Raw genomic sequence first — 23,083 nt, forward strand, 5'->3', positions numbered from 1 at the left:
TGAATTAGCTCTAAAGATGGAATATTAGTTTCCTGTGGTTGCTACAAATTAGCACAAACTCAGTGGCTTAAAATGACAAATTTATTTTTTCACAGTTCTGGAGGCTGAGTCCGAAATCAGTCCCAATGGGCCACAGTCAAGGTATCAGCAGGGCTGCAGTCACTTGGAAGGCTGTGGCGGAGAATCCATTCCCCGACTCTTCTAGCTTCTGGGGGTTGTGGCATTGCTTGGCTGGTGGCCACATGGCTCCAATCTTCAAGGTCAGCATCTTCAAATCTCTGCCCGGTCTTCACATAGCTTCCTCCTCGGCGTGTCGTATAATTTCCCTCTGCCTCCCTCTTATAAGGAGCCACGTGATTGCGTTTAGGGCCGACCCAGGTCATCCAGGACCATCTCTCCACCTGCAAAGTCCTTTTTCGTCACATAAAGTAATCGTCACAGGTTTCAGGGATTAGGACACAGATCTCTTTGGAGAGGCTGTTACTCAGCGTACCCCGAATGGCCACCAACAGTTCCTCCCCTCCCTCTATGCACACGCTCCACCCATCAAAAGGTGGCGTCTATTTCCCAGCCCCTGGAATCTTATGACTTGCTTGACCAACAGAAAGTGGGGGAAGCGACCCCAGGCCTTGCAGCTTCCACCGTGCTTCAATTGGAACCTGGCCACCATGCTGTTAAGTGGGTCTAGCCAACTAGGGGAGGAAGTGGGGAACCACTGGGCGAAGTGAAATGGCCTGGACCACAGACAGCTCCCCCTGCCATTGCCAGTGATGGCATCTTGCACAGTCTAGCCCCAGCCAAGCTTCAAAATGAACGCAGCACATTCTAGCCTCAGCCAACTGCACATGGAATACAAGAGCCACTATCAACAGACAGAATCTTGAGAAATAGTATACATTGTTTAAGCCACCAAGTTTCAGGGTGGTTTGTTACGCAGCAGCAGATAACTGATACACAGACAGACATACACACCGTGAGGGTGGGGGGCTGACATTTGGAAACAGGGAATGAAGATACAGATGAAAAAGCAAAGTAGAGAAATTGAGAGAGATGTGTGGAATTAAGGAAGAGGAGATGGTCAAAAAAAGACACGTGCAGAGACAAAACGCAAAGAAAGAGACAAATTGTCAAAAAGGACATCGGCTTCTGTCAACAGCCCCAGCTTTCAGCCGACTGCCAGCACCACCTGTCAGCCTGGTGAGTGAGTTATCTTAGACAACAGACAACCAAAGCCTCAGCTGACATCTGACTGCAATTGTGTGAGACCCCACTGAGAGATAATAACTTGTCATTTTAAACCACTAAGTTTTATGATGGTTTTTGTTATGTAGCAACAGATACCCAGAACAAAATGCTTGAAGGGTCAGGTAAAGGTGGGTGAGGAGTAGGAAGCTGGGGGAGAGGGAGGTCTGAGTCTGCAGATTTATTTGAAGGAAACAGGCTAAGGACTTGGGGAACCGTTTGGGAAGATGAGGCTGAGGAAATGTGTGTTCCAAAATCTAGGGAAGCTTAGAGGATCAGGACTGAATCCAGCAGGGGGACTTGATCTTGAAATGGGTGATGCAAAGGCCCAGGGCTCGTTGGCAATCATTTCAGTGGTGATTTTGTCTGGTACCCATAATCTGATTGGTTAGTTTCTGAGCATCACCTCTGTGTGTTCATTCAAAACTTTTTGCAGAAGAGGCTGCTCATTTTCTTTCAACATCCAATCTCCACATTTCCTTAAAAATCCTCTATGATTTTTAGCATGACTTGGAATAAAAACTACGTATTTTTCAGCTCCCTCGGCATCTAGTAAGTGTGGCCATGGGATTCAGGTCTGGTCCCTGAGATGCAGGAGGACATGATATGTAGAACTCCTGGGTAAAAACTTACAGAGAACAGTGGATCCTGCACCTCTCCTCCCCTTGCCATCCTTTTCATTGGAATGACGCCCCGGAGGTGAGCCATCTGGGACCAAACAGACGAGAGCCATACTCTAGCTACGTCAGAGCAACAAGATAGAAGAAACGCAGGTTTTATTGTCCTCATGAAAGAGAGTTGCCATACCAGATGTGGACTGTTACACAAAGAGAGAAATAAACTCATTTAAGCCATTATTATATTGGATCCCTGTAAAATCACATCTAAACTTGTATCGAAGTACTATTAATAAAAATATTAATAGGAAGCCCTTACAAGGGCTTACATACAGCCACCCTCTCCAGGTTCCAGAAGTCACTCTTGTCCCTCAGTTTAGGGGTGACACCCCACCTCTGCTAGCCCCAGGGTGCTGTGCCATCCCTTATCTGTTGCCCTATACCCTGCATATCTTTTGCTGTCCCCTTCTTACACTCACCCCAGTCACCCAATTCTGTGCCATCTGTGTCCTGACACAGTGACCTCGCCCTCACACATCCCATCCTGACCACCACCTTTTGCACCCCTCTTTGGCATATGTGCCCCACTGCACTGTGAGCCCGGTGAGAGCAGGGACATTTGGGTCACAGCAGGGCACCAGGCACAGAGCCGGTGAACAATCAACAAAGTGAATTAAAGAATCCAGGAGGCTGGAGGGAGAAGAAAGAATATTCCGCCTGGTCCACTTCTTCCAGGGTTTGGTGATCTAGCAACCGGGACTCGGGTGGGAAAGCAGGTTTATGGGGACTCTACCTGTCCGTCCTGAGGCTGTTTGTTCCGGATGGGGAGTGTAGGGGTAGGGGTGTGTGTGTGTGTGTGTGTGTGTGTGTGTGTGTGAATGAAATATGAAAGTAAGCGAGCAAGCTAAGAATACCTGGAAAGTATAACTATTTCCATCTATTGAGCTCTCACTATGTTCCAGCTATTATTCTAAAACTATATATAAACATAATTATATTAAATTCTATATGTAATTATAATAAATTATGTATAATCACATATAATTTACATATATAATTTAACGCAACAGCCCTGTGGAACAGCTACCATTAGTCCCATTGTTACTGCTATCCCCATTTTCTAGATGAGGACACTGAGGCACCAAATGCTCTTATGCCCGAGTTCAATGCCCTCCTGCTCCACACCTCTCCCCACTTTGGCGGAAAAGCCCGCATGTGCCCCACATCTTCCTCCAGCAACTCCCTTTTCTACTGCCAGATTCTCCAAAGTGTGCTATACAGGCTCTGACTCAGTTTCCCCACCTGCCACTCCCTCCTCACTCCAGAGCAGCCTGCCTTCTGTCCCCACACCGTCCACCCAACTGCTCTAAATCCTGGGGTCACTTCCTAGTCCTCACCCTCCCCACCTCCCTTCGGCTTTGACTGTTTACCACGCCTTCATTCTGGAACTCTCTTCTGGCTTTAGGTGCATCGGTCTCCTGGTTTCCCACCTACCTCTCTGGCGCGTCCTTTGCCTTCGACAGGTCTCCCATTTTCCACGTGCCCTAGATGTGGGGGCCCCGCAAGGCACTGCCCATGCCCCTTTCTCACACTACACACTCCCTGGGCAGCCCCGCCCTCTCCTGAGGCTTTCCTCTCTCCAGTGCAGCCCCTCTCCGGGACTCCAGGTGTCCCCGGATGCCTTCCCTCTCTGACGTCTCTGGATGCCCCGCAGGCATCTTGTGCTCAGTCTGTACTCACCGGAATCCAGCATATTCTCCAAGCAGCCAATTCTTCCGACTTACCCCACCTTCGTTCCCCAAGCCCAGACACCTCGCTCTCTGGAAGCTCTTCCCGCTGCTCCCCCTGCCGGATCGACTCTCCACCTTTTTCCCTCCTGCTCTGTGGCCCAAGAAACGGCCCTGTGTACACCACACCTATTACCTCTCTTGCCCTCTAGCTTCTGGTTCAGTTCAGCCAATGGGAGACACCAGCGGGAGAGTAAGGTTGGGGTGTTCACTCTCTTTCCCCTTCCTCTGTTGGCGTGGACTGGGGGTGCCTGTACTCTCCTCCACTACTGCTGCAGCCTCAACAGCGGACCCTCGGCCCACATCTTCCAGCCCAGAGCGTAACTGCTCCCTCTACTGCTGGCCTCACGTACATCCCCTCTTTTGTTTTCCCTAACCCTACGCACCCCTTAATATCCCTTTCATTCAACTCTTCCTGGCTACGCTGAGTGCACCGTCTCTTTCCGGCCGGGGCCCGATCCATTCTCTCTCTAAATCACCCCCTTCTGACCATTCCCCTTCCCCCCACCCGACTCCAGGACACCCTCCTCTGCTGCCCCCGCCTCTTCCCTGATCTCCCAACCTCCAGACTTACAAGTAGCCAAAGGAACATCTGAAAATGTAAAGCAGATGATATCAACTGCCTGCCCCGCCCACTATCCCCCATTGAAATCCCTTCCAAAGCTCCCCTTTGCTCTGAGGATAAATTCCAAGCTCCACTGCATGGCTGATAAGGTATCTTATAATTGGTCTTCTTGAGCTCGCTTCACTCCCCTCCTCCCCACTCTCCATTCATGCTAACCACTAGCACGAAAAACACTAGTAACTCACAAGTCTGCACACCTTTATGCAGGCTGTCTTTTATCTGGAGCACCGCGCGCGTCTGCACGCGCGCGCGCACAGCGCCCTCTCCTCCTATTTCAGCATTCTGAGGAAGTTATTTGCTTTATCCTGGAAACCCCCCGTCAACCCCAGCTCTCCTGCTCAGACAAACTTAGAGTCCTAGTCTTTTGAGTTCCCAGGATGCCCTGTGGAGAGGAATAGTTTGTTGCTGATGAAACAGGGGCGTGGCTAGTGAAGCTCCCAGGTGATGAGTGGGGGCGTGGTAGGGGAAGTTGTGTGGACTTAACGTGGCTGGTGCGTGTGGGTGTATCCTGCAGAGGACTGGGGACCTGGAAAAACCCAGATCACCTGGTCTATTTCACAACTGCTGAAATCTCAAAGAGCTCGTTAGCTTCCTCCTTCTGAATTCCAATTTCCCACGGGAAGGCTGTTTTCCAGGCAGAATTTCAAAGTTTTATGGCAACTTTTACAGAAATCACAGAGAAAAGACAGCGACTGGTGCTGATGAGCTGGAAGTAGAGAAGGGGAGTGGGTAACAGGTCTGGGATGCTGGGCCGATGCACGAGGATGACAGAATGCTAAAAACCCGTGGATTATGGGGGTTGCAGGGTCCTCCTTAGGGTCCCAAGAAGTGGGCAGCACTCCCCACGCCCCAAGTGTGTCCTTTGGGCAGGAAACATCAACAGTAAGAAAATGCAGATGGCCTACCAACAGATGGGTGGCCTCCAAAGTTAAAGATGCCCCCCCAGATCCCCTGGTCCCAGTCCCACCCTCCCACCCAACCCTGCTCCCCATCAGGCAGAGATGTGGCAGCATTTGCTGGCTTGTAGCATTGGTCCTCTGGGACCCTCGGTCTCCTCTTCGAGGGTCCTGCCCGGATTTGCTGGCACTGAGGGCAAAATGAGCCTTCTAGATTGTCAGGGGAGACCGTCTGGACTCCCTTTGATTTGTGGCCTCCTCCCCGAAGCAGATTCTCATGACTGGGGGAGTCTGCTGCCTTCACAAAAGTAAAGTCTGTCACCCCCTTTCCCCAAGACATGCACCCTCCCGTGACCCCCCTCTCCCAAACACACTATATACACACACAGGTCCCCCCTCCAAGGAATGCCTGGGCTCTCAGAGGTAGTGGAGGAGAGTGCGGGCGCTGGAATGTGAGAAGTTGCAGGTCCAAAATGTGCCCCCTCCAGCTGTGAAATGCCAAACTTCTCCCCTCCCTTCTCCAAACCTGGAGAATTAGCATCTCCCAAGGGCCTGAGTGGAGAAATCAGGGGAGGTGTGCCCCCCTTTGTGCACTCATCCACCCGTTCCTTCCCCCTCCCCTGGGGGATAAATGGAGCTCCCTAAACGCTGGGAGAAGGGCTGAGATACTTGAAATCCTAGGACGGTTCAGCCCCCATCAAGGGTCCCTCAGGGAGGACTAACTTCTGAAGCCCTGGGAACAGGTCCATGGTGGTGGTGGTGGAGGGGTTCTCTAGAAGAAGGGAGTCTTACTGGATAGGTCAAGACTGGGAGAAAGATGAAAGATTCTCTAGCGGGTCACTGAGGGGGAAGGTGGTTCCCTGGGGAGGGGCCTCCAGGTGGAAATTTCCCCTGGGGTGTAGACAGAAACTAACAGGAATGGGCTGGAATTGTGGGTAACTCACAACTCCCAAGGGGAAGGGAGGAGGCTATCGGTGGGGACAGAGGACAGGGGGAGATGAATCCCCAGGAGGCAGGAGGACGAGTCTCAGGCAAGAAGGCCGAATCTCTGGAGGACGAAGGAGCCGCGTGTCCGGAGTAGTGCAGCTGTCTCCAGGGGGTGGCCGAGTCTCTGCGGAATGCGCTAGAAGCCTCGGATGTGGCAGTAAGCCTCGAGGCTGGCGAAGAGGATGTAGAGAAACCAGAGGCCCAGGAAGAGCGCGGTGGTGGCGAGCTTGGGGCCGCGTGGGCCGCCCAGCTCGCCGCCGATGTGCGGCCGGCGCCGGTAGAGCAGCACTGCGATGCCCACGAAGGCGAAGACGGTGAAGAGCGTCACGGAGAAGGCCAGCGTGCCGGTGCGCACCTCGAAAGGGCGGCCCTGCACCGCCCAGTACACGGCGGCCACCGACCAGGCCACGCCCAGGCCCAGGAACACGTTCACCGCGTTGGAGCCCGTCACGTTGCCGATGGACGCGTCCGCGCACTGGTCCTGCAGCGCTGCCACCTTGCTCGCGAACGTGTCTGCAGGGGAAGAAACGGCTCAGAGGGGCTCCGCAGGCCACTCCCACGTCCTGGCACCGCCTTCTCCGCCACCTGCTTTCCATAAGACACTTCCCATAAAATCTAACACCAGGACTGGTGTGGTGCAGACCCCGTCTCCCACTCTGTAGCTCTGGGCAGACAGGAAGGGCGTGAGGCCTTGACTCCACCCGAAAGGCAAAGTGGGTCAGCATCCCTATGCCTGCTCTCTACAGGACCAGCTGCCTGCTTTCTATGGAACTCTCTGCTTTATTTCCATGGGACTCACTTCCTGCTTTATATGGGACTTGTCTGCATTCATTAGGACCCACTGCCTGCTTTCTATGGGACTCGCTGCCTGCTTTCTATAGGACTTCTCTGCATTTCATAGGATCCACTGCCTACTTGCCAATGGGACTCGCTGCCTGCTTTCGATGGGAATCACTTTCTACTTCCCATGAACACACTTTTCTCCTATGGTCCCAATCATCCCATGGCCACCAGGCTGGACAAAATAAGGGTTAGGCTCCACCTACACGCAACCTTTTCCTGTCAATTCCGCACTTGGTTTCTGTCAAGCAAATGGCCGGTTTCTATGGCCTCCACCCATTCCTGAACATCTTACTAATAACTCAAGTCTCTGGTACGGAAGGCAAACATCAGAAAACCATTCCCCAACGTTTGCTTTCCACAAGACCTACCACCAGCTTTCTAGGCCGACAGCGCCCCCGCCTGACTGGTGAACACATTGACGTGAATAACCAAAGTGTCAGGTTCCCCACAGCCCTGGCCTTCTAACTCCTGCAGGAATTTCAGTCTTGGCCTCCTGGTTTCTAAGGCACCTTCCCTCAGGCTTATGTGGGAAGAGGGGATCTTTGATGAGACATACACTATAGTCTCTGAAGCCCCACTATCTTATTTCCATGGCACCCCGTCCTCCAACCTCTGGTTTCCACTCTGCCCTCTCATCTTCATTAAAGCTTTGAGATTCACTGGCCTGCATCTTATCATGTCCATCAACATAGTTCTATGGAACCTTCCATCTGGTTTCTTAGTGGGGCGGGGGGAGAAATTAACATCTTGTTTCTACCATTTCTCACAGCCCTTGTTCTATGGGACATTTTACCTCATTGTTTTTGGGGAGGATTCAGTTCATATATTGACTCTATCGGACCCTGCCTACTCTCTACTATGCCCCCCCACCACATTTCTTTGGGACCCACCACACGGGTTCTGCATGACTCCATCACCTTGTTTCTGCAGGACCTTTCTCTTAGTTGCCACTGCCTGGTTTCTCTGAGGCCCTACCCCCAACAGGTGGTCTCCCAGGGGGTTACCGGGGATGGAGGTGCCCAGGGCCACGAAGACTACGGCGTTGACGGAGTCCTTGAGGCCAACGGTGCAGCCAAAATGAGAGGCGAGGTCCCCAATGAGGGCAGTGAGCAGGCCGATGACCAGAATGCAGACACCGAAGCAGGCCCAGCCGTGGCAGTACTCGGTGGGGGGCACGCAGGCGAACAGCACCTTCCAGAACACCGTCAGGAAGTGCATGACGTAGTCAAAGCACGAAGGCAGCCGCTCCTCCCGGGACCCGTCCTCCTCCTCCTCCTCGTCCCCTGTGGGCACACGACCCAGCTGGGGCACACACCCATGCCTCCTTCCTTGCCTACAGAACCATATTCTTCAACTTCCAGACAGCGAGTCCCGTAAAATGAATTGCTTTCCCAGAATCCCCTGAAGCTAGGTGTGGCCATGTCCGCAGCTGAAAAGTTACTTTCCCAGAAATCCTTGCAGATAGGAGATTGTATAGGCCCAGGTAAAAATATTTACTTTCCTAGAAAATCCCTTCAAGCTAAAGGAGGCCATGTGCCCAGCTAAAAATATCCAGCTTCCCAGAATCCCTTGTTGCTAGGGGTGGCCATCTCCCTAGCTAAATGTATTCCTTTTCCTAGAAGCCTTTACAGCAACTGACAGCCATGTCTGCAGGTAGAATATTCACTTCCTCTGGTTCACTGCAGCTAACAACAGCCACGTGCTCAGCTAAAGATACTCACTTTCCCTGGATCCCTTCTTTGCGGCTGCAGAAAGCCATACTTGTGTACACAGCTAACATTAGTCACTGTCCCAGAATCCCCTAAGGCTAGCAACAGCCATGCCCTCAGATAAAAATATGCACTTTCCCAAAATTCCTTGCAGCTAGTAGTACTCAGCTAAATATTTGCTTTCCCAGACTCCCTCGCAGCAGTTTGGCAGTGAGACCTAAACAGACCATTTCTGGAAAACTCCAGCTTTCCTGATGGGGCACTGTGTATGGATGTGTTTTCTGAGCTTTGTAAAGGATGCCTCCTCCTTAGAGTTGTTTGTGTCACTTATTGTGACTGGATTTGACCTGCAGTGAAAACACAAATGACATGTTTTGTCTACCTCGCCCTAAATTGACAAGCATAAAGCAATGAGTGAGAAGCAATGAACACACTTGAGTGTGTCAAGCATCACATCTGGAAGAACGCTGGTAAGAGACATTGTAAACCCCTGGTTAGTCGCTCAGAGCAAGTCAGGGAAGTAAAGCCAGGCCAGCCACCAAATCGTGAAGCCACTTCCCATGGTTAAACCCAAGGATTCCTTGCAATGTCAACGACAGAGGACACTTGGTGGTGGGGGAGGCAGACAGGCTGACAGATTTGGAGAATCAGGTCATATATCCCTTTCCCACTTTTCTAGCTCACTTAGCCACTTGGCTTGTTAAAGACATAAATGCTTAAACCTGTGAATGCTTAGCTAAATAAGTGGTTTGTGTGATTTCTTGGTTCTGCATGTTACATCACAATGAGGTTTTTGCTACGACCCTAAGTAAAATGGAATTGGAAACTAAAACCGGAAACTCAAACGCGACAGGCATGTTGCCCTTCCTGCTTCCCTGCTTCCTTTTTCTTCCTGCTTGGAATATGGACTTGACACCTGGAGGTGCAGCAGCCATCTTGCAACCATGAGGGCAAAAGCTGAGGATGGGAAAGAGAGATAAAGAAGGAGCCTGGGCATTTAATGACATCACTAGGCTGTTGCTAGCTCTTTATCTCCTACTGCAGATATTTTTGTGAGAAAAAAAAAAAACTCTAGTCTGCTTAAGCCACTTGTGGTTGAGTTTTCTCTTTGCCACTGAATGCACCCCTAATTGACCACAGTGAGATATTGCTGAGGCACGAGCAGGGAGGACACACTCTTAGTTCCATTTGAAGACTCAGTTCAGAAGTCTCCTACTCCAGGAAGCCCTCCCTGACCTTCAAGCTGGGTCAGACACCTCACTTCGGCTCCCACAGCTCCCTGGGGTCCTTTGTCCCAGCCTTGCCCATTCTGTGTTGTCACTGTCTTGTGACAGGTCTGTCTCCCTCACTGGACTGTGAGCTCCATAAGGACAAAATCCAAGCTGTCACGGTCATCTCTTTGTCCCCAGCAATGTCCTGCATAGGACCAGGACCAGGTCCAGAGGATCCTTCAGAAATAGATGTTGAAAGAATGTGTCTCGTATGTTCATTGTAGCATTATTCACAATAGCCAAGATACAGAAGCAACCCAAGTATCTATCAATAGACGATTGAATAAAGAAGATGTGGTACATATATATAATGGAATATTACTCGGCCATAAAAAGAATGAAATCTTACCATTTGTGACAACATGGAGGGACCTAGAGGGTAGTATGCTAAGTGAAATAAATCAGACTGAGAAAGACAAATACCATATGATCTCACTTATATGTGGAATCTAAAGGACAAAATAAATGAACAAACAAAACAGAAACAGACTCATAGATACAGAGAACAAACTGATGGTTGCCAGAGGGGATGCGGATTGGGGAGCTGGGTGAAAAAGGTGAGGGGATTAAGAAATACAAATTGATAGTTACAAAACAGTCACGGGGATGTAAAGTACAGCATAGAAAATATAGTTGATAATGTTGCAATAACTATGTATAGTGCCAGGTGGGTACCAGACTAATTGGGGGCATCACTGCATAAATTATGTAAATGTCTAACCACTATGCTGCACACTTGAAATATAAAATAATATTGAATGTCAACTGTAACTGAAAAACAAAAACAAAAACTCCAGTTTTCCTCCAAAAAAAAAAAAGACAGAATATGGCTCAGAGGGAAACACCACTTCGTTTCTGTTAGGCCTACAATCTGGTGTCCCTAGGCCTGCTACCTAGTATTTTTCCATCCCCTGAAGCCTGGTTTCTTTGGCTCTCGCCGCCGACCAGTTTCTTTCCAACAACAATTCCTTATGTGTTTTCAGTTCCCACCAGTTAGGTCTCCCTGAAGGAAACCTGATGTTGTGTAAGGGTCAGGCCAGTTCCTCGTCTGTCTCTGGGCCTCAGTTTCCCCCATCTGTATCACAAAGGGCCAGTCAAAGTTGGTATCCAAGATTGAGTCCATGAATCCAGGTGCCATAGTGTCTCTGGCCACAGGGGGGCAGTATGGACCCGTCTGAGGCTTAAAGAGGGTGGGAACCCCAAGGGGTGGGAGAGCTGAGTGCCGTGGTGACTGTATCCATGGCAACAGAGGAGCTCAGGCTCTGTCTGGGGAGGCCATGCCATTTAACCTGTTCCCACTCTCCAAACCCCGAAGACAAGAGAAAGTCTGAGCGGGGACCCCTCCTCCTTGCAGCCCTCCACCTTTGCCCATTTCTATCTGTCTTTCTCTCTGTGTCTCCGTGTCTACCTGCCCTTCTCTCTCTCTCTGGCCCCCTGCAGTTTACTGACTTCATTCCTGATTTCTCTGCATCTCTGTCTTTCTCTGCGCACCTCTTTTTGTGTGTCTTTCTCTTCTGTTTGTGTCAGTTCCCTATCTTTTCCTTTGTCTTTTTGGATCTGTTTTTGTTTTTTTTCTTTGTGTCTGTCTCACTGTCTTTCCTCTTCTTTCTCTTCTCTAGCTCTCTGTCCTTGTTCTCCTCGTCCTCCTTTCCCTTTCTCTGTCTTTCCATTCATTTCTCTCTGTGTGTCTCTCTCCGTCTCCCCTTCTCTCTTCTCTTTCTCTCTCCCTCTCTCCTCCCTCCCCACTTACCTGCGCTCACCGTAATTGCCTCTAAAAACTGCTCCCTCCACGAATGGGTTCCAATCACCAAAGCCAAGTTCGTTTTCTTGATGAGTTTATCCACTGTGTTCTGGGGAATAAGGGTGGGGAAGAGATCACTGCCCACGATCATCTCAGGGCACCCCTGAGGCTCCATGAGGGGAAATGGGGTTGGAGACCCACACCCAATGCTCAAGGGTCTCCAACCTTCCGTACCCCAGTGGTGCTACTAGCAAAAGGGAAAGGAAGGTGTGTGCTGTCCGTGGTGCTGGTGGAGGGACCCGGAGGATGGCCTTGGAAACCTTGGCTGCCCCTCCCTTGTGACTCTCAGTTGATTCCCTCCTGGACTCTCCTGCAGGAAACGACTCAGGCAAGACTCAGGAAAGCTGAGGCCCCAGAAAAATCACCTTAAAATCATATGACTCCTCGATGATGACCTCCAGCCGGCAGTTTTCCCCAAGAACCGGCTTGCCCATCTCTGCTATCCTCCGAGCCTCCTCCTCTTCAGCTGTCAGTTTCCTGTCCCCATCCCCTGCAGCATGAGGGATGCGAATTAGACTCCAGGAAGGTCTTCTTAATTGGGCCTGAGATGCCCTCACTACCTGTCTGTTGTCTTCTCAGAAGCCTCCTTGATGACTCCCCTTCGGCCTGCCCCAGCCTCCTATCTGACCACCATCTACCCCAGCTTGAGCCCCAGCCCCCCTTGGGTTGGCCCATGAAGTTCAGTTAGTGGGCTCTGGGGTTCATATTGTGGAAGCTGTGTGACCTTGGGCAAGACCTTATCCTCTCTGTGCCTCAGCGTTCATATCTATAAAATGGGCACAATAACAGTACCTACCTCATAGGATGGTTGTGAGAATTAAAGGCATTAATTCATGCGAAGTGCTTAGAACAGTGCCTGGCCCACGATAAATAGTCAGAAATGTTATTTTCTTTATTATTATCACCAACATTATCATCAATACCACCCTTGAGGGAGGAGGCCTGGTCTCTACATCCAAGCTCTGCAAATATCCTAGAGTGTGTTTGAGGTGGTGAGGAAAGAGGGGGAGACCCAGTTGCATACAAATCTTGGACCCAGACCCCCCTATACCTGGCCGTGAACTCAGTTATCTCCGTGAAGTATGCTGATCCTTTGCTCCAAGCCCAGCACCAACGCAACCCTAACTCTGAAGAAAGCCACCCACCTGCTAGGAACGCTCTCAGAAAACTGCCCAAGCAGGAAATGACTTTTATGGTGTTAAGCTACTGGGATTTGGGACTTAGGTGTTACAACTTGTATTACTTACCCTATTACAATCGTTAGTTCAGCCCTAATCCTAACCCCAAAGCCCAATTTTGATTTCAACTTCAAAACTACTCTCGCACTTTAGCCCCAACCCTCATCCCAACCTCTGACCCTGGCCCCAATTCTAGTCACAAACCCAGAAGCCAACCTCCATCTTAATTCCCACCTTGACTTAGTCCTAAGCCTGATCTCGAGTCCTAACCCCATCCCGGTCCTAACCAACCTCAAACCTCACTGCCTCTGAGCCCACCACAAAGACAGTTGGATTCTATGATTTACTCCCCACCCCAACCTGAACTATAAACAAAACACGATTTTGGCCTCCGAACCCCTCCCTGTAATCCCACACTCAACTGGCTCCACCAACTCTAAGGTCACCCCCAACCCTCACCCAGCCCCGAATCTACCTTCATCTCACCTCCAACCTGCCTCCCACCTGGCCTGGAAGGGCAGCTTACACCCTCTAAGTCCATGACCATCCTTTGACACCTCCCCTGTAGTGTCCCCTCTCTAGTCAAAGACGAACAGTTATTCCACTTACCTTGATTGAGCAGCAGAGCTGGGGAGAGACAGAGAGAAAGTGAGATTGCTTCTCTGTGAAGCTCAGGTCCATGATCTTGAAGGAGTGTCCCACAGTTGAGCCCCCCAAAACCCCTGCCCTGGACCCCTTACCTCTCCCACAGCCTACCCGTCACCCCTCACCTGAAATCCCTCGCTTAAGCCACTGCGGCTGGCCCAGCTCGATGAAGAAATTATCTTTTTTTTCATATTCCTCGTCATCAACTATCTTCACCTGCAGAGTTTTCCTGAGTGGGGGGAGGCAGGACACCCAGCATGAGGCCTCTCCCCTGAATCACCAGATCACTCGCCCCTTAGACACCCAGTTTCTTAAGCACCCACTCAATCCTAGGCTCTGTAATCTCATGTAATCGTCACAACCGTCATCAGAGGAAGGCTCTTTCTCTCATGATCCCCCTTTGACAGAAACAAGTCCAAAAACAGCTGACGAAGCTAAGGTTTATTAAATAGCAACCTGAAGGGTTCTGATAAAACCAAGTAAGATTGGGTCCTTCCTCTGCTTAAAACATTCACCAGGATAAGAGCCAAAGTCCTTTGATCTGGCCCTTGTTCCCTTTCTGGCCTCCCACCCCGCTCTGCATTGCTCACTCACTCCAGCTACACTGGCCTTCTCACTGCTCCTTGAACATACCAGGCCTGCTCGTGCCTCAGGGCCTTTGCACAGGCTGTTCCTTCCACCTCGAACACTCTTTCTCCAGGCTCACTCCCTTATTTCCTCTAGTTCTCAGTTTGAACTTTACCTTTTATTTCAATGAGACCCACTCCCACCACCTTCTTTAAAATTCAAATCCATCCCAGACCCCACCCCAGCCCACCCGGCTCCCTTCCCTGCTTATGTCTTCTTTGTTCAAACACACCATCTAACGTGTTTATTTATTTTGTTTATTCTTTGTCGTTTGCTTCCTTGCATTAAAATGTAAGTTCCACCAGGACATTTATGTCCCCAAAGCCTAGAACAGTGCGTGGCACATAGTGCCCCCTCCATAAACGTTTGTTAACTTGAATCCTTCAGCCCAAGAGACCATCAGCTTCCAGCCTTCTGTCTGGCCACATCTGGAGAGTTAACTGAGTGCTAATTGATTTTCTCAACATCCCGCTGCTATGGTAACCAGGGGGTGGAGGGGAGGAACAGCCAGTTATCCCTCTCCTTCAGGCACGCAACCTACTCCCCTCAATCATAAAGACCCACAACCCCAGAAAGTCCACAGCTCTGCCACTAGCAGCTGGAACCACCAGGCCCAGCCCCAGAACCCAGAAACACAAATACCCCGCCCACACAGTCACCCAGCAGAGGAAGCACAGCCAATCACACCGCCCACGTCCACACACCATCACACCCCTCAGCCATTCCCTATGCACTGGTAAAATCGCATGGGCCAGATGCCCGTTAGCGCAACGCCCCCACCAGAACCTCCGCGACATGGCCAACCTGCAGACCTCCCAGGTGGTACCATGTAGACTCTCCTGTATATCTTGCTCTTTATGCCTCTTGGTGTCTGTTTATTCCTTTCTCTCTCTCTGCATCTTGGTCTCTCTTTCAATCTTCCTCCATCTCTCTACCCATCTCTCAGCCTCTCTGTCTCTCTCTCCATCTCTGACCCGCTCTGTCTCAGTCTCTCCCCAGCTCTCTGCCTTCCTTTATCTGTTCTCTCTCAGCCTCAGTCTCTCAGTGTCCATGGAATGGAATAGCAAAGTCAACACAATTCAAATAAAAAGGTCTCAATCACACTCACTCCACAGACCCACCTCAACACACAAACACACAGGACACAGTGACACCTATGCAAAGACAGATGCACAGAAGACGGTCACGTGGGGACATATGCCCATCTCCACCTTCACCCCCTCCTGCTTTCAGGATATTTTAAATTTTCTGTGGGTGGGAAGAAATGGCCGCCCCCCACCTCAGGAGTGGGCTGGGAGCTGTCCGAGGTGCTGAAATACCGCAGCAAGAAGCGGGGTCTCCTGACACATGCAAGCAGCTGCTGACATGGTGACATGCTGACAGGGTGATACACACACCTCCGACGCGCACTCTCTCGCAGACACACCGTGATCCACTGACACACAGTGACTGACACACAGTGACACGCCCTCCAACTGGCACCCTGACAGGCATGCCCTCAGGAGACCCAGAAGGAGGAGAAAGCCAACTGGCAGAGGACAGCAGAGGATCTCGAGCCAGACAGGACTTCCTGAGATCAAAGGAAGCAGCCTTCTTCCCCAGCCTGACATTCTGTCACTTCCATGCCTGTCCTGTTTCCTGGAAACTTCACTCTCTGGCTCTTGCAGGCCTCTGATTTCGGACCCGGTCTCTTTATCATTCTGTCTCCCTTTGTCTCTTGCTGACCCAAACTCTCTTTTCTCTCTGTAGCATCACGAGGACCTCTCCTTCCCTGTGTCCCACTGAACGTCTCTCAGTGAGAAGACGGTCTTTCTTTATCTCCCCTGCATCTATTTCCCTGTCAGTCTTCCTCCATTTCAGTCTCTCAATCTCTCTCCCTCTCTCTAGTATCTGTCTCTCAGTTTCCTTCTCCTTTTGTCTCTATCTCTAAGTTTCTATCTTTCAGTGTTTCTGTCTCTCATGCTCTCCGTTTCTCTTGTCTCTCTGTTACTCTGGCTCTGTGTCTCCCTATCTCTATCTTGTTCTCCAGGTCTCCTGTTGCGGTGCCTGTCTCTCTCTCCTTGAATTCTCTCCCCCCACCCCATCTCTGGGCGTCTCTTTTCCATCTCTGTGTTTGTCCTGCCTGGGGCTGCCCCTCCAGCCCGCTGCTTCGAAGCACCTCTAATTAGCGCCTGCCCGTCAAAGGAAGGATGTGTTTCCCTAAACGCTAATTAGCCTCCTGTTCTCTGTCTCCTCAAACCACAGCTGGAAGCTTGGGCGGGGGCGGGGGACAGAGGATGTCCCAGCTTAGGGAAGCCCTCTGGGGGAGGAGAGGGCCTGTGGGGTCGCAGCAGCAGCAAAGAAGCGGGTTAGACTGCAGGATGAACCACAAAAGCAGGAAGACAGCTCGCTGCATTCTCCCTGCCTTTTAGGTATGAGAAATGGGGCCTGGGATAGCGCCCTTAGCCCCCAACCCAAGTTCTCAACCCAGGCCAGACAAAGAGAGAGATAGAAAGGTATGGAGAGTCCGTGGCTGAAATATAATCCAATCAGAGAACTAGATACTGCGGACAGAGATCTAGAGATTAACAGAGACCCAGAGGGAGACTGTGGGGAGCGAGAGACGCAGAGACCGGAAGGAGAGATGGAGAGACAGAGAGAGCAGTGAGAAGCTGAGAGGAGGCCGAGGCACAGAGGCTGGGAGAAGGAGGGGGAAGGGGAGCGCGGTGAGAGTTCTGCTTGGTGGGAGGAGCGTGGGCGGCAGGAGGAGGGAGACAGACGGGCCTGCGGGGGCGGAAGGGAGCGGGCAAAGTGGGGGAGGCGTGGGCTGCATCCCAGGCAAGCGGGTGGAGGAAGTGAGGCTGCAGGCACACACAGGGGAAACTCGGGCATCTGTGTAAGGGGGTGGCCAGGTGTCCGGGCGTGAGAACAGCGTGTGTGTCTGTGACTTTGTGTATCTGTGACTTTGTATGTCTGTATGTGCCAGTTTGTGTGTTGGCTGTGTCTACGTGTGTCTCCATACGCATGCTTGTGTATCCAGCCCACCTCCCCCAGACCCTACCTCACCTTACCAAATCCCAGCCCTCCGGTTTCCCCAGGACCTGCCGCCACCTTACCAGGCTCCCATATTCCTACTCAGTCTTTTGCCAAAACGTCTCCCATATTCCCCTTAGTTCTACTACTATTTCCCCAAGTTCCACCTCCGACCCACAAGCTCCACCCTTTTCCCCAGATCCGCCCCTTCCCCATTCCATAGACTCGCCCTCCATTACGTCTTTATCCCACCTCGAAAGGACCCTCTCCTCGTGTCCACTGGGCCCCCTCTCCACGCCACACTCCATCTCCACCAACTACCAGTTAAGGCCTTCACGCTCCTCTCCCCACGTCCCAATCCTACCTATCTCCTCTCCTCTCTTCACCTGGCCCTTCCTCCTGGGGTCCCACCCTCCTCTTCCCAAACCAGCCGAATTCTCCCAGGCCCCGCCCACGTTTCATCCCATCACCTTGGCTACGCCCTGTCACTCCCTTCTCCGCCCTCCTCTCCCCAGGCCCGTCCCCTCTCTGGGCCCTGCCCACCTCCCCAGACCTTGCCATTTCACGGGAGCGACCCATCCAGGCCCCACCCATGGACAGCCACGCCCACTCATCAAGCCCCACCCTCCGGTCGGCCCCGCCCGTCTCCCGGGCCGCCAGCCTGCGCACTCACATGGTCTCGTCGTCGCCAAACTCGAGCTCGCCGCACGCGTCCTCGTAGTGTACGCCGCCGCCGCGCGCCGTGCCGTCCACAGTGCGGTAGGGGAGGCGCACGGTTCCGCGCGCGCCGGAGCTTCGCACGACGCGCACGTCCACGGTGCCCATGCACTCGCTCACGTGCAGCAGGCGGTCCTGGAAGGAGAAGATGCCCGCGTGGTCGTCGTCGAGGATGGTGACGGTGGCCAGCAGCGGCGCCACCAGCCGCCCCTTGGGCCGCCCGCCGCCGTCGGGCTCGAACATGCCCTGCGCGTCCCCCACGCGCAGGTTCAGCAGCCGCACGAAGAAGTGCTCGTCCTCCTCAAAGATGTCATCGTCGATGATGCCGATGCGCAGTTCCTTCTGCGTCTCGCCCGGCTTGAACACCAGCGTGCCTTCGCTGCAGCGGAGGAGCAAGAAAGAAAGGGGTGAAGGGCAGGCCGTCAACGGCTGGGGGGCGGGGGAATCATGGCGGGCTTCCCGGAGGAGGGAGCCGCGCCACGCGACAACTCACAAGTATGCGCGTGGACAGGCATACAGATAATACCGAGGGTGAATCAGGATGGTCTTCCGGGGCGGGGAGGGGACGCAGAAGGGGTACAACACAGAATTGGTCCCTCCCACCGTGGAACCCATGAGGATTAGAAGGGCCAACATTATACAGATAATGATAAAGGTGAGATCAGGGCAGGCTTCCTGGGGGAGGCTTTAGTGGGTAGGAGTTCTCCAGGCAGAGGGAAGAGCACATGCAAAGTCCCAGGGTGGAGAGAGCCTGGAGTGTTCCACAGCCACACTTATCAAACCTTAATGTGCCCATGAATCCTCTGGGGGATCTTGTTAAAATGTGGATTCTGGTTTAGCATCTCCTGGTTTCAAGACTGCAATTCTAACTAGCTCCCAAGAAATGCAGATGATCCTGGTACAGGGACCACACTTGGAGAAGAAGTGATGTAGGGCCCAGAACTAACCTTGTCACACTTCTGATAAACCCTTCTGTGTGCCCAGTACCCCCAAAATAAAGACCACCCTCTAACTTGGTTGGCATCATTCATTCATTCAACAAACATTCCCTGAGCACCTGCTCAATGCCTTGCGTTGGGCAATGCTGGAAGCACAGCGGTGAACAAGCTCTGTCTTCCCGGGGTTTACAGCCCTATGGCAGAGCCATATCACGGTGACAATTATATTTAATGATTTAATTACAGTTGATTCAAGTATTTATTGAGCACCTGCTGTGTGCCAGGCACTGTTCTTAGTGTTGGGGAAACAGCAGTAAAACCCGATCAGAGAAAAATTCTTGCCCTGGTGGAGCTTCTGTTCTAGTGCAGGAGATGAATAATAAACATCATGTCAGGGGGTGATGGTGCCGTGGTGAAAAATAGAGGAAGAAGGTTGAGAGTAAGGAGAGAGTGTGGTGTTAGGGTGGTCAGGGAAAGCTTTTCTGAGCAGTGATGTCTGAGCAGAGACCTGAGGGAGAGAGCCATGTGGAGGATATCTGGGGAAGACAGTTCCTGGTAAAGGGACCAGCCAGTGCAAATGTTCTGAGGTGGGAATGGGCTTGGAGTGTTTGAGGAACAGCACAGAAGCCAGTGTGGCTGCAGCAGAGGGAGCAAGGGGTGAGGGTGGGAGACTGAGTCACAGAAGGAACAGGAGCAGATGTCATGGGCTTTGGTGGGCCATGGTGAGGACTTCGGTGTTTAATCCAAGTGAGACGGGAACCATGGGGAGGCCTTGGAGCAAAGGAGGGACATGAGCTGGTTTAGGTTTAAAGGAGCGTCACTTATGTAAGTCTCTGAAGCACACACAAGATGCTGTATACATGAAAGTGGCTCTAGACATCAAAGTGGCTCTGAGCTGTTAATGCATCTCGAAAGTCTGTAATTCCCCCTCCCAGCTATTCTCACCAAGCACATCAGGGGCTCGGCAGCGGTTCTGAAACGTGCTATATGATCGATCAGTGTTCACTATCTATCATTACCATTATCACTTTCGTAAGAAAGGAGTCCTGGGCTGCAGTTCTCCAAGAGAAGCCCAGCCTTGTGGGAGGGGCAGAGGGACACCAAGGTTCTGGCACAGAGATAGAACCGGATGGCAAGACCTGGAGTAGAGGGAGAAAGGGCTCCCTGTTGTAGCCGGCTGTCCTTGGGGACGCTGTCCATAGTGGCTAAAGCACCCAGCCGGGCGGGCCAAGCTGTTCCAAGCCTGGTTCAGCCGCCACGCCAGCTGTATGATCTTGGGCAGTTAGCATTCTGCAGCCCTTTGAGCCTCAGTTTCCTCATCTGTAAAATGGAACTAAAAATAGTGTCTACTTCATGTGTCATAAGGATCAAGTTAATACAAGTTAATCGAGTCAACAAAAGTTAGCTAGTGATATTTGCACATTAATATTAGAATCTTAGAATCCTAAAGTTATGGGATGTTAGAAGTGTAAACTTAAGGGATAGAATGTGGGGATTTTAGCACCATCTTTCCCAAACGGTTAAAGTGGACATCACCAGGAAAGGGACAAGCAGGCGCCACATGCCTCCTATGCACCGAGGACACAGCGTCACTTCCACGGATTTCTGCCCAAAGTGCATCGCCTGAATCTAATCACAAGGAAATATGTTTGGAAGCCCAAACTGAGACTTTTTCTAGTAACTGGTCTATCATCTTCAAAAGTGCTGGGGTCACAAAAGTCATGGAAAGGCTGAGGGATTGATTCAGACCGAAGGAGACTAAAGACACATGACAACCAAACGCATCCTATGGTTCTGGGGTGGATGGGAAGAGAGGGAGGGAGTGAAAACACGGCCATAAGGGATGCCACAGGGGCAACAGGAAATGCAAACATGGACTGCAGATTGGGTCATATTATTGATTCGGTATTAAGTTTCCTGGGTGTGATCATTGTTTGTGATTATGTAGGAGAATGTCATTATTCTTAGCAGATGCACACTCAGGTATTTGTGGGTGAAGGGTCATGCTGTCTGCGACTTTCATGTACTGCAATAATTATTAATAATATGTATTAAAGCGAGAGAGTGAGTGCAATTAGGACAAAATGGAAACAGTTCATGAATTTGGGTGAGGTTATATGCGGGTTTACCAAACTGCTTTTGTAGCCCTTCTGTAGGTATGAAATTTTTCAAAATAAAAAGTTGGGGAGAAAAAGAACATGGGGATTTTAGAAACTAGGTATCAGAATCATTGCAGGCTAGATTCATAGGACTCATGCTCCAACATGTACAAAATCTGAGAAAATGACAATCTTAGAACCATCAAATCAGAGACTGGGGTGCAGATTAGAATACCAAAATGTGGCAATTCTGGATTCTTAGAAATTTAGACCCTTAGCTTGTTAGGATTACAGGGGCTTTACATTTCAGAATCTTGGAACAACTGTTATTTGGAAGCCTCAGAGATCACTTTTAATTTGGAGAAACAAGCCCACAGGCTTACCCTACCCATATGATACCTGTGGGTAAATTTTAAAAAGGCTTCCCTTCTTCAAGACACTTTATTTCCATGAATCAGGAAACTGTCATAATAGACATTCAAGTCTATGATGTCCACTATGTGAACAGAGCTTCTTTAGATGTGGTGTTTTTATGCAGTGCACAACCTCAACAACTGTATGACAGTTTTGCCTGCCCAGACTGAGGCAGGAACTTGCCCAAGAAACAGAGTCCAGGACTAAGCTTGGACTGGGACCCAGGTGTCCCCCAGGCCTGGCCCTAACCTGCCTTGATAAGTGATACCCGGACTGTGAATGTCAACTGGGATGGGGACAGCTCCTGCTGTTCAAGGTGTCAACTGGGCTACAGAGGGTCTTTGCTGAAGCACCGTGGTAGAACTCAAGAGCTGTGAAGCACAGACCACAGCCCCAGAAAGAGAAGAGTCAAGGTATTTGGGACTGGCTACTTCATGATGACAGAACCAAAGATCCGTGAACAGTTCAGCCTCAGCTTTACTCCAGGGAGAGGATGAAAGGGGTGTGGCAGACGACTTAGCAGGTGGAACCCATGAAATGCTCAGCCACCAACACTGTCTCTCACATCCTCTGCTTTATTGTTCTTCACAGTTCTTACCACTCCCTGACAATTTTATGTATTTGGTGTATACTTCCTAATGTTTTCCCATGAGAACGTTGTCTCCAGTTAGGCAGGGACTTTCTGTGTTTCATTCACTTCTGGTCTCCACTGCCCGTTTCTGACACACAGTGGGCATATGGTAAGTGTTAGTATTATAGGACACTGATGGGGAACTCGTACACCAGTTCACAAACTATACTATAAAGCTCTGAGTCTTGAAAGTGTGGTATGGACAGGAGAACTACAAATAGGTAAATAATTTTTGGGGCCACATGAGGACAGAGCGGTTAACTATCTTGTTTACTGTGCTATGTTGAGCCCCTAAAAATAGCATGTGGCACATAGGAGGGGCCCAGTAGGAATTGCTGAATGAGGGAAGCTCATATGTCTGCTCAAAGAGGGGTGAGGAGAGGGACTGGGGCAGTGAGACACTGTAGGTGCAAAGGGTGGATTGCTTTGCAGTGGAGCTGAAGAGCTGGGGACAATTTGGGCACCATCTCTCTCCTCTTATCCTACTTAATGCTCCCCACATAGCACTTACGTCACCTGCTGTTTTTATATGTTTAATAGTTTTCAGCCGTATTGTAACCAGAGGGTAGGGATATTAGCTGTCTTGTTCACCACGGTATACCCCTGGCATACAGTAGGTGCTCAATATACACTTTTACGTTAGTAATCGTGTGTGTGTGTGTGTGTGTGTGTGTGTGTGTGTAGATACTTGTTCTACCAGGTAACGACACATATAACGGAGCTATCATATGAACAGTGTGGTGGCAAGCACAAGAACCCACAAATCATGAACATAGTAGGGCCAGCTTGTGGACAATGGACAGCCATGCTGTCTTGTCCAACAGTGTGTGCCAAATGCCTAGAACAGTGGCTGGTACAAAGCAGGCTCTCAAGAGTGAGTGAGGCAGTGAATGAATGAATGAATGAAAGAATGAGTGCTGCAGGTTTGTCCATAGCAGGGTATGGATAGGCGCCAGAGGTAGCCAGGAGATCCATGAACCTGGAGGCTGCTGGACGGAGAACCTACGACCTGTGCATAGCCAATCCTCCCGGCCCGGGACCCAC

General features: G+C 51.0%; 1 protein-coding gene across 7 annotated transcripts in view; it reads right to left on the reverse strand.

The window, feature by feature from the left end:
* Positions 1-111: 111 nt before the first annotated feature.
* The window catches only part of SLC8A2 (solute carrier family 8 member A2), a 33,100-nt gene continuing 10,128 nt past the window's right edge, over positions 112-23,083 (reverse strand). The window contains exons 4-12 of one of the 7 annotated variants that reach the window (XR_004425088.1): positions 17,914-18,336; positions 13,727-13,830; positions 13,566-13,583; positions 12,144-12,268; positions 11,728-11,827; positions 8,002-8,188; positions 3,600-6,667; positions 1,876-1,982; positions 112-401 (exon numbers count right to left, since the gene is read on the reverse strand). Coding sequence is in view for 3 of the 7 variants with exons in the window: in XM_033127261.1 (XP_032983152.1) it covers positions 6,136-6,667; positions 8,002-8,188; positions 11,728-11,827; positions 12,144-12,268; positions 13,566-13,583; positions 13,727-13,830; positions 17,914-18,336 (1,489 nt within the window). In the remaining 4 variants the exon portion in view is untranslated. Of the gene's footprint in view, positions 412-1,875; positions 6,668-8,001; positions 8,281-11,727; positions 11,828-12,143; positions 12,269-13,565; positions 13,584-13,726; positions 13,831-17,913; positions 18,337-23,083 lie in introns of those variants that run through there. The other 6 variants (XR_004425089.1, XR_004425086.1, XR_004425087.1 and 3 more) reach the window with 6 other exon arrangements.

This window comes from Rhinolophus ferrumequinum, chromosome 15, assembly GCF_004115265.2.
Source record: "Rhinolophus ferrumequinum isolate MPI-CBG mRhiFer1 chromosome 15, mRhiFer1_v1.p, whole genome shotgun sequence".
In the NCBI taxonomy this organism is placed as follows: domain Eukaryota; kingdom Metazoa; phylum Chordata; class Mammalia; order Chiroptera; family Rhinolophidae; genus Rhinolophus; species Rhinolophus ferrumequinum.